The 18,922-nt window shown below is 45.4% G+C and overlaps 1 protein-coding gene across 1 annotated transcript in view; it reads right to left on the bottom strand.

Moving 5' to 3' along the window:
- Positions 1-15,960, bottom strand: part of LOC147678578 (extracellular calcium-sensing receptor-like) — a 53,177-nt gene extending 37,217 nt beyond the window's left edge. Inside the window, exon 1 of the mRNA XM_086945706.1 lies at positions 15,831-15,960. Coding sequence (XP_086801832.1) covers positions 15,831-15,960 — 130 coding nt within the window. The remainder of the gene's footprint in view (positions 1-15,830) is intronic.
- Positions 15,961-18,922: the final 2,962 nt, after the last annotated feature.

Raw genomic sequence — 18,922 nt, 5'->3', positions numbered from 1 at the left:
GTCGACGAGGAGGCAATGGGAACACCATCATTGGAGTTAACTAGTACACCACCACCTACTGCTTCCATATTTCTTTCTCGCCAGAAGGGACCTCCATCCACCTCGATCTCAATTAGTGGTGGTGCAAGTGCACAACGTAGTAAAGTTTGGCAACACACATCCTCCACTTCATCTGGCATTAGCAGCATGACCACCGGTATCGCCTCCTCCGCCCCCCACAGACATTTCAAGTCCGCAGTTTGGGACTTCTTTAGTGTTTGCCCAAAAAGGGAAAACATGGCCATTTGTAGCATTTGTAAGCTTGAAGTTAGTCGTGGTAAGCTTGGTACCAACTATGGCCAGAGAGGTCATCTTGAGAGACAGCACACTGTCCAATGGCATGCGCACCTAAAGGAGATTAAGGAAGCCCGAATTGGAAGTCAACAAACTGTATACGCTGATGTTTCATCTGATGATGACGAGGAGGAAGAAGCGTCAAACACTTCACTTACACCCAGTACCCCTGTCAGCAGCACACCCCCTGTGAGCCACACTAAGAGTGTGGGAGAGAGTGAGACACCAATGCGAAGAAGTTCATCATCACCGAGAGTAACTGGGTCGAAGAAGTCATCATCATCATCCCGTAAAATACTGGTCCAGCCCACCATTAGAAGCATGTTTTCTTCAGAAGTGCCATTTGAACGCAACCACCCACTGACACGTCTGTATAACACTAAGCTGGCTAAAATGCTAGCTCTGGACCTTCTCCCTTTTTCTTTTGTGGAAGGGGTTGGCTTTCTTGAATTAGTAGCAACGCTCAGCCCTAAATGGAAGGTTCCTAGCCGGTACTATTTTGCCCGAGTTGCGGTTCCAGCACTACATGCAGATGTGCTGGAGGTGATTGGGGCAGCTTTGCAGAAGAGTGCTGTTCACAATATACATCTGACATCAGACATGTGGAGCAGTGAGGCAGGCATTGATTACATGTGCATCACTGCACACTGGGTCTCTTTTTCAGGAGTTAAATCAAAGCTAAGGGCACGTGTTGACCTGGACAACGTTTTTAAAGCTGCTCGGACACATGCAACACTAGCCATGTTTGGCATGGAGACAAGTCATACAGGAGAAAACATTTTGAAGGAGTTTAACACAAAGGTCTTTCAAAGGCTGTCCCCAAACAAAACGCAAGATTGGTTATGTTTCCACGGATAATGGCGCCAATGTAGTTAAGGCCATGGAGCTGGGTAAATATTTCAGAGTGCCGTGTTTAGCGCACTGTATAAACCTGGTTGTTAAAAAATTCTTGAGTGAAGAAAGTCCAGTGTCCGAGTTACTGACCGCCTGTCGAAGAATGTGCACACATTTCAGCCATTCTTTTAAGGCCCGGAAGCATCTGAGGGGCCTGCTACATGAACGTCGACAGCCAGTGAAAGCACTCATCCAGGAGGTGCCTACACGTTCGAACTCAACCTTCTACATGCTTGAGCGTCTGTATGAGCAGTTTACGGTAGTCGATCAGTATTTCTTTACACTGGGTACAGCTATGAAGGATCTGAGGATAGATGCGAAGCAATGGCAGCTAGTTAAAAGCCTGACAGACATGCTTTGTCCTTTTGAGGTCTTCACGCGTGCAGTCAGCAGGGAGGACTGTAATTTGGGAAAAGCTATCCCATTGTTGCGCATGCTAGAGCACCAACTGAAGGCGGTGTCTTCTATGTTTCAAAAAGATGAAGAAAAGCAAGAAGCTTTTGTTTTGGCAGAGAAAATATTACAGCGCCTTCTTGGCGATGAACGTCTTCAAATGATCCACTCAGAACAGCATTACATGTGTGCTACTATTCTGGATCCACGCTACAAAAAGGCACTGGCAGGCAGAGCATTCTTTGCTTTTGGTGACGCAGAAGTTTTAAAGTACAAACATTGGCTAGCTGTGTCAGCCATGAGGTTTGAAAGAGAACGGCAGGAAATTGAAGGAAAAGGCAGTACATCAGCATCAGCAGGCCATCCCGAGTCAAAAGAATCCACTTCTGCACCTGTGGCTGTGGCAGAAGTGACCTCTCAACCGTTAAAGACACGAGCGACCGGATCATCTGCACCAGACACAACAGTAACATTGTGTGAAGAAGAAGAGCATTGACTAACTCAGCTTGGGTTTGCTTCTGAAAAGGTCCCAGCAAAAAGTAAGCAAAGTGGAGGAACCGTGGAGAACCTTGAGTCGATGGTGCAGGACTATCTGAATGACTCAACGGAGGTCTATGTTCATAATGACCCATTGGCGTATTGGTATGGGAAAAAAGAATTGTGGCCAGAGATCTCCAACCTGGCTATAAACTACTTGTCTGGCCCACTCGCAAGCGTGTCTTCTGAACGTGTTTTCAGTGCTGCTGGTGGCATTGTAACTTGCAAAAGGACCCGCCTCTCGCCCAAAAATGTGGAGAGGTTAACAATGATCAAGATGATTCAGCACCTCATACCACCAAATTACAAAGTACGAGAATACACGCCGGAAGAAGACGAGGAGGACTCCAACTTAGATGAGGGAATTTCTTCTCTGTCAGGTGACCTACTCCCGCCTGAATTAGCAGAGTATGAGGAGGAACTCTTCTACCCTGACACCGAGCCCTGAAAATGAGCCAATGAATCAATAACTTTCTTTTTCGTTCTTATTCACTTTTATTCCTGTGTGTATGTCTTTCTTTGTTTTGCAAAGTCAATATAAATAAAAACTTTAATCACCTAATCACAAAAACAAGCCCATCAGCAGAACTGTCTTCACTTATTTGCTTATTGATTTGAAGGTGCTGCAGTCTGCATTCCTCAGGTTCACAAGTTTACAAGAACATGCTCCTCTATCCTCCTCCTCCTCCAGACTCCTATTTCCCTCAAAGCAGAGGGCTGGATTATGCCCAATGAAGAAAGACTCTGCACTTGTGGGGGTGTTCTACTTCTTAGCGGGTGAGTTGACGGCTCTGGGGCCATTGCTGGGAAGGTCTAATACCGGATAAAAGTGGTTTGGCGAAAATCAGACTTGAAAACATTTTTGCCTTTTTGCTCACTATCATGTTTTCGGGGCCTGTTTGGTTGGCTTCCTGGTGTTTGTGGGTGGGTTTCGGGGTCTGGGAGCACTGCTGGCACAGTCTAATGTTGATTGCATTTGTTTTCCAGGACATCCATGGTGGAAAAGTGGATTCATGACCTAGCTGCACAGCGCGTTTGGACAGAAGGCCGAAAAATATTGTAAGTATGAGATTTTCCATTTTGGCTTTTTGGCTGTTTGGGGGTGTTGTGCTTTTTTGCGGGTGGGTTGGCGGGTCTTGGGGCATTGCTGGCAAGGTCTAATACCGGATAAAAGTGGTTTGGAGAAAATCCATGAGAAAAAAGTATTTGCCGTTTTGCTCACTATCATGTTTTTGGGGGCCTGTTTGGGGGGCTTCCTGGTGTTTGTGGGTGGGTTTCGGGCTCTGGGAGCACTGCTGGGTATGGATACTTTTGATTGCAAGAGGTTTGAAGAAAATCCATGGTGGCAGAGGGGAGTTAGGGCCTAGCTGCAGAGCGCGCCCGGAGTGATTTTGGACATTGCTCTAAAATTGACTAAGTCCCCATTTTTGTACTTTTGCTTTTTGGCTGTTTGGGGGTCTTCTACTTGTTTTCGCCTGAGTTGACGGCTCTGGAGCCATTGCTGGGAAGGTCTAATACCGGATAAAACTGGTTTTGACAAAATCCATGAGGAAAACGTTTTTGCTTTTTCTGACATTTCGCTCAATGTAGCGTTTTCGGGGGCCTATTTGGGGGGCTTCCTGGTGTTTGTGGGTGGGTTTCGGGGTCTGGGTACACTGCTGGGTATGGATACTTTTGATTGCAAGAGGTTTGAAGAAAATCCATGGTGGCAGAGGGGAGTTAGGGCCTAGCTGCAGAGCGTGCGCGGAGTGATTTTGGAAATTGCCCTGAAAATGACTAAGTCCCCATTTTTGTACTTTTGCTTTTTGGCTGTTTGGGGGGCTTCTACTTGTTTTCGCCTGGGTTGACGGCTCTGGAGCCATTGCTGGGAAGGTCTAATACCGGATAAAAATGGTTTGGACCAAATCTGAGGCGAAATTTTATTTCCGTTTTTGCTGACTTGCTTGTCTTTGAGGTGCTCTTTGGGGGGGTTCCGGGTGTTTGTGGGTGGGTTTTGGGGTCTGGAAGCACTGCTGGCACAGTCTAATTTTGATTGCATTTGCTTTTCAGGAAATCCATGGTGGAAAACGGGAGTTATGACCTAGCTGCACAGCGCGTTTGGACAGAAGGCCGAAAAATATTGTAAGTATGAGGTTTTCAATTTTGGCTTTTTGGCTGTTTGGGGGTGTTGTGCTTTTTTGCGGGTGGGCTGGCGGGTCTTGGGGCATTGCTGGGAATGTCTAATATCGGATAAAAGTGGTTTGGAGAAAATCCATGCGGAAAAGCCTTTTGGCACTTTTTGTAACTTAGGGTTCCTTAGGGTTAGCACTAGCAGCAGGATTGCATGTGTTTCGGTGTGTTCTAGATTTCTGCAACTGAGTTCTGGGGTCTTAGAGCACTCGTGGGAATGTGTAATTTTGGTTGCAAGTGATTTGAAGAAAATCCATGGTGGGAAAGGGGTGATTTGGCATAGTTAAAGAAAGCGTTTGCCACTATTCTTAACTTAGGGCTCGTTAGGGTTAGCAGTATTTGTATTGCATGTGTTTGGGCGGGGGCTGTTTGTGGGGGGGTTTGCGAGTCTTGGAGCGTTGCTGGGTATGGATACTTTTGCTTGCTTGCAAGTGGTTTGAATGCAATCCACGGTGGGTAAGGGGGGATTTGGGCCTACTTTTACTTTCAAAGTACGTTTTGCCACCAGTTTTCTACTAGGCCTCGTTTTTTGAGATCTGATTGGGGGTCTTCTACATTTTTGCGACTGGCTTTAGTAAGGGTCTGGGTGGGAGCACTGCTGGGAAGGTCTAATTTTGTTGTAAAACACAGTTTACAGTACACCTAGCTTGAGGGGAAAGATCCGCTAAATTAATTTGCCCATACTTATTTATCCTTCAAAAGGAGACTCAGACAGAGTACGCACTTTCAAAAATATTGTACTGTCTATTAGGAAACTCAAAGTGTGACTTTTTGCACTACACAGTGTACATACCTTATATTTATTTGTCAGTGGGGTTCTACTATCACTTCCTGTTTTTCCATCAATAATTACAGGCCGGGTTTCAGTCTGTGCAATGGGAAAAAAAGGATGAAGTCAGCCTTCACATTAGCGAGCCGCAATTCAGCATCCGCCAGGCAGGCAGTGGACAGGGTGTCTTCTGGTCTCCAACATTGATGGACGGAGCGTCAGCTGGAATGGAGGAGTCCCGCTAATAAGAGGAATGATTTGATGGGTGCAACTTACCAAATTCAACAGGACAACTACAACAACATACAGATACAGTATCCGTTGTTTTCTAATTATCTTTTAAGTAATGTTATTGCTGTGAACTTCTATGAGTGTGACTCTGCATTTCTTGGATCTCTCTCTGCTTCTAAATTCATCCCAACAGCCATTCTATAGGTTTTACTTCTGCTATTTTTTAAACCTAATTTAATGTAAGAAGTGTTTCTCTGAGTGCAGAGATAGGCAAGTGAAAACGCTGCAGCCCTGTACTGTCGCATTCTGCCATTCACGGTTGTCGAAAGTACTACTTACTTTTCAGTAACCATGTATGCAGTAGTGCATGCACTTCCTTTATGTCACTTAAAAGATTTATGGTTAGCTTTGTACCCAAAGATTTCTTTATCTTCAATTATTTTGTCCATGCTGTGCTTTTTTTTTCTTCTCTTAACAAAACTTTCCCAAAATCCCCCATTCCCATCCATTTTCCAAACCCTAACCCTCTTCCCCCGGGCTGTGTGGTTTTGATTGATGTGTGACTAAATGACAGCAATAATTCCACACACTTGCTGGGGAGGATAAGATCATAGCAACAGGCTGGTGAAGGAATCCGAGGATATATTCTATTCTTACTCAGCTTGACACTCAGTCACTATTGGCAAATGAAAGAAGATTTTCATGTGCGCCATCAACTTGATAGGTCATCAAGAACATCCTCCTCCTAGACGTGGCAAATTATTACGCTGCTGTGTCCTTCACCTTCGGTACTATTTCTTGTAGTAGTAGCCAATGTCAAAGAAATTCAACGCAAGTACTAGTTATTATACTTTCAATACTTTACCATTTGTTAGGCTACATTGTGGCACTGTTCTAGTGTACTGGCACCTGCTATATTCTCTATCGTACCGTTCTAATGCTACGGTAAAGACAAACAAGGTTTCATTTTCTTTTTTTTCAGATGCTGCAACTGCCACTGTGTAACACCACTAGTACCAACGCAATGGTGACATTTCATCCGCCCAGGATTGCCAACCTTAATCGCCATTTGGCGTACAGCCAGCCTTGTGCCTAGCCCTATTTCTAAACACAAATTACAGGTAAGATAAGCGTTTAGGGGCAGGAAGTATAATGGAGTATTAGGAGAGACGAGAGACTGACGCTAGTACTAGTAAAGTCCTAGGACTATTGAATTCACTTACTCTGTGAGAGGCACTTAGTTTTGAAAACATTTGGGCAATTAATTACACAACTTGAATCAAGATGCCACTTAAGTTTCACGAAAACAAAGTTACTGTTAAACCCCCACCCACCAGCCTCATAAGCAGTAAAAAAAACACGTATGCTAAGATAAAGTTTAAAGTATATTTATATCCCTGACAAAAATAAACTCCCACAAGACCCAACCCACCCCCACTCCCTAACCCCAACGAATGTCCGTGAAAAGTCCAAAAAAGTGAAAAAACCCAACTCCCAATTCCCACCCCCCAGAAGTCTTTTAAAAAGGGGCAAGGGACAGCCTCCTCCTACTGCTGGCTGCTGCTGTTGACTTTCCAGGCCAGGTCGGAATGCTCCTTGCGGAGGGTCTCGAGCAGGGTTTTCGTGTTGAGCAGCTCCTGCCCTAGGTAGGAAACCCTCAGGGAAAGGCGGTGCATATGTTTTTGGCAACTGCTGGAGGGGGCAGCTGATTTCTTTGCTGCTCGGCGGTGGCGGGTGGCTGCGGTACCCCGGCTCCGTACCGCTGGAGACCTGCTGCGCTGACTGGGTGACCCAGGGAGCGCGGAGGAGGATGCAGCTGTGCCAGTAGATGTTGTTGTAGACTGCGTGTCCCCCTCCTCCTGGGCCACCAGCCGCTGATATTCAGCAACAGTGGCCTCCAGCCTCCGTTGCCGGGCCCGTCTAGCCAGCTCCTTCCAGGTTGGTTTGGAAGGAGCATCTATATGAAGAAAGAAAGACATAGTCTGTAACCAATGCTCTTTAAGATTAACACAAAATGGTTCAGCAGAAAGTTGTGTCACAGTAGAACTAGCAACTTGCAAGTGCAGTACATAACTATTGTGGCCAGTATCTATCTAACCTCCCACTTCTTCACCCTTGCTCTAACATTAGTGGGAGTTTAAGGAATCAATTCTACGAGCACTATGGACTCACTCCATTAGAGTCGACTATGATAGTACACCAGTCTTATTCTTTTTCTTCTCTCTTGTTTAGCAAAATTGGTACGTTAAATTCTGCAAGCCGGCATAATGCCAGCGCAGTCAACTTGCACCCGAGAAAAACAGACGCCCGCCATGATGAGTGAGACAGGCTTGCGTTACTGTACCAGTCCAGTACATGCAGGTGGTGATGGTATTACTTTTCCATTTACGGTGGCACTGAGATTACTCTGTTACAAGGGCTACTGCTTAATTAATTTAACTTTCACCCTACAGTGCCAATGAATACTAAAAAAGGAAAATGAAGAAGATAAATAATCTGATTATCTATCACTGCACATGGTATGTATTTGCTTTCATATGGGATGACTTTAGGTGCTTTGCTTTTTATTGAGTGAACAGTGATACATCCACACATGAATGACCGAGTTCTACTAAACTTATTAACAGAGGTAGTGAGTGGCCATCGTAATAGCCGGATATATGCTGTGCTTGCAATACAAAGTACTGCTACTATTCATGGTAGTATTCGGACAAAATTACAACTTCTTTTCCTTGCCTTTCCTACACTGGGACGGACGTGCGGGTGCAGTGTTACATGCTCTTCAAAGTAACACTTAGTTCATTCAGTGACCATCTACTCTCTCTAGATACACATATGCTATCTAAGAGTCGGATAGTACAATGATCCAGGCATCCATCCATTCAAACTATGGGGCAGATTAGGATTGCGGATATACACCGCCGGCCCGGAGAATGCGGGAAATCCGCAGCAGACTGAAAAAGACCCCCTGCCAGATTAGGATGGCTGGGAGATCGTTTTTCAGTCCGCAGCTTTTCCACCGCGGTCGCCGCCCGTCCGCGGCGTAAAAGCACTAACATGGCTGGCGGTGTCAATCAGACACCGCCAGCCATATTAGGATGTCTGGAGGAACATGCCTTTACACGGCAGCATTTCTGACGTGCAAAGGCATACAGATTTTTGTTTGGGGGCCCGTTGCTGGCCCCCAGAGGTAAAGGGGGGTGGGGGGTGCACATGGGGGGTACCTATGGTACCCCCTTGCATTTGCCTGCACAAAGCGACAGGCACCGCGCAGTGCCTGCCGCTTTGTGCATGCAAATGCACAACTTACATTTTTATCATTGCGGCGGGTGCTGCTTCAAAATACAGGATGTGACCGCCAGGGTGGCGTTCACATCCTAATTACCACGGAGGGACCGCCGCTGCCCCTGCGGACGGTCCCTCCTACTCTATGGTGGCGGACGGACTCAGATCCGTCCGCCATCATAATAGGCCCCTAAATGTCAATCATTCTTCTTCATGTCTCTCATCTGGACAAACCTTACGTTTTCGCACGGGTAGCAGCACACTATGCAGTCTGCAATCTCAATAAGTAAGGAATATAAGAGCTTACCACTGCCCGCCACTACCGTGGCAACCCGCACAGCAGTTTGGTCCGGCACTTGCTCCGCCTCCTCCCTAGAGCTTTCCTTCACCTCCGCGCTGGGCCCAGCACCAGATGTTCCACCTACAAAGTACATTTAAGAATGTTAGATGTCATAGACATACACCACTCACTAGTATTTTGTCTAGGAATGAAGAAATGTGAATACAGAAACCAATCTAATAATTTGTGACTGTCTACTCTAAAGTAAAAATGTCCCTTTTCCAGGGAAGGGTGTTGTCTTGCTGCACTTTTTGGCACAACTGATGAATGCTTGCTTTTTAACACGCACCATTTTCCTCATAACAGACAGAAGCTTCACTTCTAAGAACAAATCATTAGGACGAAGGGATCAATGATTAAGCACCAAAAAGAAAACTGAAAGGTCAAACCAGGTGAGGGCTCGGCTCGCCCACAATAAATGTGTGAAATAAAAAATGACTATAAGCACTTTTCCATTTTAAATCAACCGTTTATGTTTTATGACAAGCTTGATTTTAATAAATATTTTTACTTTTAATAAAGCTTTAAAACTTAATTAGACTCTGTGGTTTTTGGTCATGAGTGAATGAGCAAAAGGTTTTGCAATTTGCAAGCATGAGTCTGTGCCTCTGATACTTCTGGACTCTGACTCCGTACTCTTGTCCTGCGTTGGATAATCATCATTGGGGATCAATCATCGATGAATTCGGGAGCTAAATGACTCTGCCACACTATCTAGTCAGTAAGGAGATTGGGGGTTCTTCAAAGTCTGATATCACTGAGGTATGTGGAAAGTCTACCTGCACCTATTATAATTAAGAAACAATGCACCATTTAGTGTCCATAGTTCTGTTTGTGCAGATTTGTCCCTGCAACAGTAGTAGAATGGATTGTCCTCCTATCCAAACCAAAAGTAAAGTAGTATCTTATTCTTTCTTGGTGGTCATTCACCTTTTTATTGTTGGTAATTGTCAAAGCATAAACATTTAGAAGACTTGAGAAGACATTATGGACAATCCCAGAGGACTGCACTCAGTGCATAGAGCTATTGCTGATTAGAATGGGAGTTTCATTTTACACCTTTTGCCAAATGTGCAATCTTAGTTAGCTACACAGACAGACTAATAAGAATAATCTAGTAATACCACAGGGAGTCATAGTCGAGGCAGGATAAGAATTTAGATACAGTCTACAAGAAGATCAAAGACGATTTAGAAAAAATCGAATGAGGAACGCTTGGAAAAAATAGGTACTCAATATTAAAATTAAAACTTACCGGGGCCAGCAAAGGAGCCCTCGCCTGACCGATCCTGGCCTTGTTCAGCAGCAGCAGCAGCAGCCTCCTCCAATGCCCTCTTGCCCCTGGGGGGAGCTGATGTACAACATGAAAGAAAGAAAGACCAGAAAACATTGATGATATTTGTCAACCAAATCAAACATTTCAAAAGAACAATAACAAAATATTTTGGCGAAATAGCAAATAGACAAGTATTCCACGGGATATATTGACTTATCTCATGTGGTCTACTACGATATTAGTATTGCTTGATTTGCGGACCGTCGACTTGGAAAGTTATGTAACTCACTAAACAAACTACTAAAAAGGTTCGCCTAGGACTGGCAGGCAGCAGTCCGCAGCACGCGAAGTGACAGACAAAGTCCATCGTGATTGCAGATCAGCGCCAACACTAAAAAGTTTCCTACTACATTAACCAGTCATTAAAATACTTAAACTATCAATCCACCACCACTATTTCTTCTTATTGACAGGTGTACAAAGGAAGGACTGGACTTAAGTCTGTAGGGGCTGATTTAGAAGCCCCTTGCGGCTCTTTTGCTCTATTGTTGCGTGACTTTTGTGACGTAGCGGCAGAACAAAAGAGGCGCCATGGTGCGGCGTATATTAACAACGTGACGCATATGGGAGATGCATCACGTTGTAAAGCCCTGCGCCATCAGGGGGTGTTCCGCAGGAACGCATCCTAAAAGTGGCTGAGGAAAATCTACAAGATTTCAATCAGTCACTTTGAGGACAATGATGCGTGACTCAAACCCTGTGCCTGCTTGAAGCAGACGTACGGCTTGACGCAGCATTGGGGAGATAGGGCACCCCAGGGCATTGCTGGAGCTGTGCCATCGTTGCGACGCAACTCCAGCAATGCACCGCCTTTACGGCACAAATGCGTAACGCTTTGGTGACGTTTTGAGCCCATGGTGCGCCGCATTGTAAATACGGTGCACCATGGGTGGTGGTGGCGTTGCGCACAATTACTGGCGCATCCCTGCTACTTTGCAGGGATACGCCGGTAATTAAAAATCTGACCCTTAGTGTCTAGCATTACGCAGTTCTTTAAACTACACTCATACATAATTTCACAGGCCAATGAAATGAACACAAAATCGAAAACAAATTAGCATAGTAGCAACGCTACTGAGAAGGAGAGCAGTGCACCTGAAATGCACAGAAGATTTTGAAATATAATTTACCCTGAATGTAATCAGCAGCATTATGGCTCTTGGTAAAAAACAAAAATTTGCAATATAATACACACAGAGCAGGAGAAAACAGAGTAGTAAAGAAATAACTACTACTACTCACCAAGCCCGGGGATCTCAAGGCTGAGCAGGTCGAGCAGATCACGTTCCCGGTCCAGGAGATCTGTCGATCGGTGGGTGACCTGGTTGTAGGTGCGCCGGACCCGAGAGTGTTGGTACATGGCCCGGCACACCTTCTCCCACCGCTTCCGGCGCTCCTGGAGCCCGTACCCGCTTGCGATCCTGCCGCCTGCCATGATGGTCCTGGGGAGGCGGCGCTGAACATAAAAAACTAGTGCGGCCACCTCCTACGCGCTGAAGATCTCCTGGGCTGTGACCTGCTCCCCCCTGAAATGCCCTGAATGCCCTTTACCATGGTCTGGGCAGAAAGGAAGCTAAATAATAAAGAATAAATAGAATAGGGAAGAAGAAAAGAAAAGAGTTTAAAAAAGTAGTTTAAAATTAACCAAAAGTAGCAGAAAACACAAAAATATAGAGCTAGAAAAATAGAGGGATAGATAATAAGTACAATAGATAAAAAAAACTTCAAACAAGCAAAGGATGGCAGAGATTCAGAGAGGATACAGAAAGCATGCCCAGAACCATAGCAATGAATGAGAAACAAGATGGCCGCGCCCGTTCACGACCGCGTGGGTAAGTTCGCGCGAGATCTTCCGCGCGATCACACGCGAAATTGTACTAGCGAGCCGCACACTTTGCGAGATTACACATCGTGCCCGGAAACAGAAATACGTCATGCAAACAAGATGGCCGCGCCCGTGAATGACCATGAGGGTTACTTTGCGCCGTTGCGCTACAAGCGACTCGCTAAAACGCACAAAACCTTGCGAACTAACACGCCGCAAAAAAACAAATCTCATATTCGCACGAATTTGCGGCTTCCGAATTCGATCTTGCGCAAATTCGCTCCCTGTGAATCCCGCGAAATTGCAGAAAAACGAGTTTTGCAAAACTGAAAGCACTCAGCAGGTGCAAAAGTTCAAACTCATCATTAGTAACCATTTCCTGTATTGCTTCCTGAGGGGCCCCTCCAGAGTTCAGTTGCCTACTTGCAACTATTCTATGACCCTGCTCTGACCCTCACAGCAGGCTCATAGAATAGCTACAAGTAGGCCACAAAGGTCTTGTGAAAAAAATTGCACTGCAACAGAAAGCAAATTACAGATAAGGAAGCAGGTGCCAGACTGGAAGTTTAAATTCAGTGACACATTAATCAACCCCAAATTAATTCATGTCAGTTGAAGCAGGGCAGGTGTGCTTGCTTTTCCCCCCCATAATCTACAGTGATGAACCAGAGACCGTTGCGAGCCGACAAGTAAGTTCGCAATTGCGAACTGGTACAAAACCCTCGCGAGCTGGCAGAAATCCTTGCGAACATACAAAAAAAATCTGCAAATTCGCGACAGTTCACGGATTTTGCGGATTGCAAATTTGTGAATACGCAAATTCGCGAACGCCAGATTCGCAAAATTCGCCCATGCTTATCTAAAATCAGAGGCCTGATTTTAAGGGCCCTCAGCCCTCCTTTTGTTTATGTACCTCCTTTTTCTGCATTATCACATATGAAACCACCTTCAAATATATGAGTTCAGTATTTAAGCTGCACAAAATACTCTTTTGTATTGATTTAATATACTAAAATGTTGCTGCATCTATAATATAAATCTAGGCAACATACTGATTGCATAAGATAACTGACTTGCCTCTTGATTTGCTGTCAGAGTGAGCCACCTGACTATGTGCAATGTCATTTTACAGTTCATTTAAAAGAATTCACTTTAAATAAATACCTTTCAGTGATGTAACCTGAAGTAGTAAGGTAAAACTTAAAAAATACACTTTCTTTACTTTTTAAAAGACTTTATCATATTTCTACATGTAGTTTATTCTTTGATTTACATTCATCTTTAACATTTTCTAGACAGCCAAATGACACCATAAATGTTTCTTGGCTCTATTCCCTAATTTATTGGCTTTTGCACCTCTATTTGTGAAGCAAAGAGCAGAGCCGCCTTACAACTCTCTCAGAAGATCTCCCCTTCCCTGCCCCCGTGCATGTTTGACAATCACACAGCTTGCTTCCATCCCAATGCCGAACATGTCTGCCCCCTTCCCAGCTGTGTTCCTTTATCTTCTGTGGTGTGCCATTCAGCAACCTGCATACTGCTTTTTATATGTGCACCTTTTTAAAAGGTGTGCCTGTTTTAGATACAAAATGCTCCTTAATGTTCCTGGCTCGGCCTGCATGCTTTATGATGCCCTGGTGGGAACACAGCTTGCAAGTCCCTAGAAAAGTGCCACTACATGTGCCCAGGGCCTGTATAATAAATTCTGCTAGTGGGCCTGCAGCTCTGGTTGTGCCACCCACTTAAGTAGCACTTTAAACATGTCTCAGAAGGGGCATGGCCGCGACCGCTGTCAAGATGGTAGCTATCTCGTGAGGCTGCAGCGGCGCAGCCTTTAATCTTGCCAACTCACCACCATCATCACATCCTGTACAGAGTATATGGCACAAAACTGACCCTGAAGACCTTGACTAGTATGGGGCCACCTTTAGATAAGGTAATCACTCACTGACTGCTGTTCCTTTTGTGTGCAGCCTGTGTGGCCCAGCTCAGCCTCGGAAGCCCCATGGCAACAGGGGGCCACAAGTTAGCCTGAGGCCGGGATCACCCAATCCCGCTGGTGTTGCATGGAGCACTCAGCCCTTTGTACGGCTGGGGCAGGTGCTCGGCTGCATGGGTCCACTGCTGCATGCCTGCCTCTCTGGGCCTCCCTCTTGGAGTGCTGCTTGGCCCATTTTAACTCGGCTGGAGCTGCGTTGACTGCTGCCCCCCCGAAGTGGTAATCGGCCAGGGCCTTGGTCGTCTCTTGATTTTGTGGTTGCCAGTGTGGTGCCATGTACTCAGCCATCTGCTGCTGCTTGAGGTTTCAGCCTGGCCTAACTGTGTGGGTCAGGTGGGCTCCAGGGCCCCACTGCAGATGCCGCTGGATGCGGTAGGTGACCACTTGCCCCTGAGAGGCCCTTTCTTCTACTGCCTCATCTCTACCTACCATTCCACCATATTCAGTGCTCTCCCTGAACATAACATCTCTTCTGCCCTCCTCCACATTGCTGATTGGGGCCTCTTGCTGTATGGGGGCTGTTCTATTGGCCCCTGGATTGCTTCTGTCCCACTATGTGGCCTTTTGACTCTATCTGTAAAATGTCACTCTAGTGCTTGGTGTGGAGATGAGTATAAACAAGCAAGGCTTGGGTCCATGACTGCCTGGACTGAACCACTATACTATTTTTAAACAAAACAAAATGTCCTGGAAGACTATTACCATAGGTTTAATGTGTACCCTAAACCATCAATTAGAGGGCGCCTCAGCTTTATTCAGCTCAATTTTCAATATTTTATAGAAAAACAGTTACACTCAATTGTGCACGTCGTGAAATGGATAACACTTAGTTGAAAAGGCAACATACAGAACTCCTTTAAACATATAATCAAATTCATTATGTACAACACAAAAATGTTTGTGCAACATTTGACCACGCCTAATTTTGCAATTAAGCCCAAGGCGGACATTCTCTTTTTGTCAGAATTACTGTTATTCATCCTGCCTGTGAATGAGAGATGAGATTGCACACATTTATATGGGTGTTGCCTGGAGGGGAAAGGAATTAAGCTAATTCCCTTGTGGCACATCTCTGATGGAAATGCCCCATGCTCAAAATAGTCAACACGTTTCGAACCCATCGTGGATGTTGGGTTCTCGTCAGGACTTGGACTTGGCCATAAACTATTGATTTTGCGATGGAATGCCAGCTACTGGGGGCGGGCAGTGTTCCACAAGCTGAAGAGGTTCTTTCACACTCTGTGTGGTGTTTTAATGGGGACCCTCGTGAGCTTGACTTCTAATTTGCCGTCTGCGTGTATCAGTGATTGGTTTTAGATATTCTCTTTATGCTACGTAAGCACCTTTCAAATGAACATCCCTGTAACTACTTGAAGGGGCAAGACAGCGTGTGGGAATTCAGTGCGCTGGAAGACGTTCCTAGATAACCCTAGGGGGCCCATGGAATGAACTACTGAGACGTGCAGACGGCTAATAAGAAGTCGAGCTCACGAGGGTCCCCATTCAAACACCACACAGGAAAGTAACTGTACTGATACCTGTTATAATCTCCTCTTCCCCTCTTCCTCTGTACACCCCTCCTCTAATCACCCCATTTGGTACAGCCTTAGAACCTCAGGTGAAGCCTGACTTAGAACATTGAGATCTGTGACTGAGCGCTGGCATCTTGGAGGCACTGTGATTACTCTTCTATTCTAATAAACTTGGAGTTTATCTTACCTGAGGTGTCTGTCTTTACTACACCTTCTTGGCGACGAGGACGGGATGCTGGGTCAGGGCCAGCGAAGTGCCTTCCCCTGAAGCGACTCTGAGAGATGCCAGACTCTGTCAAGTTTTGAAGAATACCCATCTTTGCTGTCAACTTTCCACCGCTGTCTTAGGGGTGATTTGCAGGGGTCTGCTGCCGGGACTATCTATATATAGTGAGAGGGCAGACAATATATACAAGGTCCATGCAGAGGATCTGGCTTTCTGCTACCTGAGAGCTAATGGTTGCCAGTCTGCCTTGAAGGGCTCAAGACCTTTCGCCAGTTTCCTGGAGGCTTCCCCGGTATTGGAGCGTGCGGAGGGGTGCCGTCCCTGGTGCGGTGAGTCAGAGCGCTTTAGCTAGCTGTGCAGCGCGGCATCGGACCCAGTCTGATCAATGTCATGTGGTTCCCGACTCAGTGAGTCTGCTGTGTTCGGTGAGTGGAGCCGCGACATCTGGGGTCCGTTTTTGAGTGTCTGCTGAAGATTGTAGCTGTCCGGTGGTTCCCCGTGGGGTCCCTCCAGCCTGCCGTGTCCTCGCCGACTTCCGAAGAGTCATCGGGGCCCAGCGCGCCTTCTTTTGTCCATCGTCTAAGCGATCCTGCGGCGTTCGGACGGCTGAAGAATTTCGGAACAGGCGTTCAGCGCGGAGGCGGTTAGTGGAGCACGGAGAGCCCGCGTCTGTGTGACACAAGTTTGCCTCAGCGCGTCCTCTGCTGGGAACGCGAACGGCGCTGAGGCAGCATCAGGCGTTTCTCCTCACCTGATCTCACTCCTGGGGGCCGCTGTTTTTGTCCACATAAATTAGTGTATTTACAGCATTTGTCCTGGGAGCAGTGAGGCAAGAATTCAGACGGAGGGATCGTGTCTACAGTGGAGCCATTTCCTCCCTCTCAGTCTCCACCTCTGTGGGAGTTTCCGCCCCTTAAGCACTGAATGACTGGCATCCAGAATGTAATAAAAAGAGGACTTTGGCTCTTAAGCAGTGATACTTATGGGGGTACTTTTCGTTAATTGAAGCATTGTTCTCAAGATAATTAACTATTTTGAAATTCATTTAGAAAGTTAACTCTTTCCATCCCTTTTCTAGGCTATTTTTCATATGCGTATGTTTAAAGGTACTTTTCTGGCAGAAATGTTTGCATTCTGACATAAGTGATAATGGCAGGAGCAGGAATGAGTCAGCACCCTTCCTTTCCTGAATGAACAGGGAGAACCAGATATACCATGGAGAATATGGGAAGGTATTTTCAAATCTTACCTGATAGCTATAGGGGGGAGAAATGTTGCTAATTTAAGGAAACAACACATATTACTACACAACCTGGGCATACAAGGTAGAAAGATATATGAGGATATTATGGGGAGATTAGTAGGTGATGAAAATGAAGAGGAAATAGTAGGGACAAATGTTTATGAATACACCTTAAGGAAATTGGAGGAACACTTCAGAGTGAAAGTAAATGTGGTCTTAGAGAGACACAAGTTTTTTAAGAGGGCGCAGAAAAAAGAGGAAAAGGTAACATCTTATATAGCAGTCTTAAGAGGCCTATCCGCTACTTGTGAAATTGGTCCCCTTACTGACTCTTTAAGAAGAGACCAACTGGTGAGATGCACCAATGATTCCAAAATTCAAGAAGAATTGCTCACTAGAAATCCTGACCTTGATGAGGCTTTGAGTATAACTAAAGGATTAGAACACACTGCCATCTGCATGAAAGAGATGAGAATTCATGAGGGGGATAACAAGAATAGAGGGGAGGTGAAAGGTTCAGCAATTGATGATACGGTATGCAAGGTCGGGGACAAGAACAAAGAGCCACAAAAGAACAAAGTAGTGGGATTACAATGTTTTAAATGTGGCAGCCCGAACCATTTGGCAAATAACTGGAGATACCCTGCAAGGAGTGAGATGTGCAGAAAAGGTAACAGAAAAGGTCATTATTCTAAGATGTGCAAGGTTTACAGTCCTAAAGTGCATGCCATTGAATGTCAGGAAAACGAAGGGGATAATGAACACACATATGTATTCCAGATAGATGACGTAAATGTGACGGGGATATCAATTATCCTAAATGTGAAATATGTTTAGATGGAGAAAAGTTTAACATGTATGCTGATTCATGCTCTCCTTTTACCCTAGTGGAGAAAAAAGTTTTTGAGGAAAAATTCAAGTTGCAGCTAGAGAAAGCTGACATACACCCTTCATGTTACAATAAAGAATCTATTCCTTTAGAAGGAATGGTCACTATGAGAATTTCTTTCAAGTATAGACACACAGTAGGGATGGTGTATGTCACCACTCAAGGGTCGAGCCTTTTGGGTTGAAGGTATCAGAGATACTTAGGAATAAAACTTGACCCGAACAACAGAGAACAAGTACTAATAGTAGAACCAGCCAGAGTTGGTGCCAATTTGATTAATGATTTTGAAGATGTGTTTAATGAGAGTCTAGGAACATTGAAGAACTACATGCACAAGAAAATACTAAAGGAGGGAGCTGTGCCTGTGGTACACAAGACGCGCTTGATCCCATTGTTCATGAGAGAACCATTGAAAGCGGAGCTGGAGAAACTAATGAAACAGGGAGTCATCAAAGAAATTGAGGGTGCTGCATGGTTGGCGCCCATCGTCATCACGACCAAGGATGGAGGATTCAACCTGAGGCTATGTGTGGACCTGAGAGACTTAAATGCTAATATCATAGTGGACAGATTCCCACTACCCCGCATTCATGAGATGCTCAGCACAATTCAGGGAGCTAAATTTTTTAGCGTACTGGATCTATCATCTGCCTATTATCAAATAAAACTCCACCCAGAGTCCCAACCTTTAACAGCCTTCACAACTCCTTTCGGGAACTTCCAATTTCTGAGGATGCTGTTTGGTTTGGCGTCCGCGGCTGCGGCGTTCCAAAGAGTAATGCAACACGCTCTGAGAAACTGTAAGAAGGCCATGTGCTTCCAGGATGACATATTGGTTTTTGGTTCTAATGAAGCAGAACACAACGATAATGAAAAAAGAGTCCTTGAGAAATTAAGAGAGGTGGGGTTCACAACAAAAGA

Source organism: Lissotriton vulgaris, chromosome 12 (genome assembly GCF_964263255.1).
Source record: "Lissotriton vulgaris chromosome 12, aLisVul1.2, whole genome shotgun sequence".
NCBI lineage: Eukaryota > Metazoa > Chordata > Amphibia > Caudata > Salamandridae > Lissotriton > Lissotriton vulgaris.
This window is presented reverse-complemented; position numbering and strand designations above follow the sequence as displayed.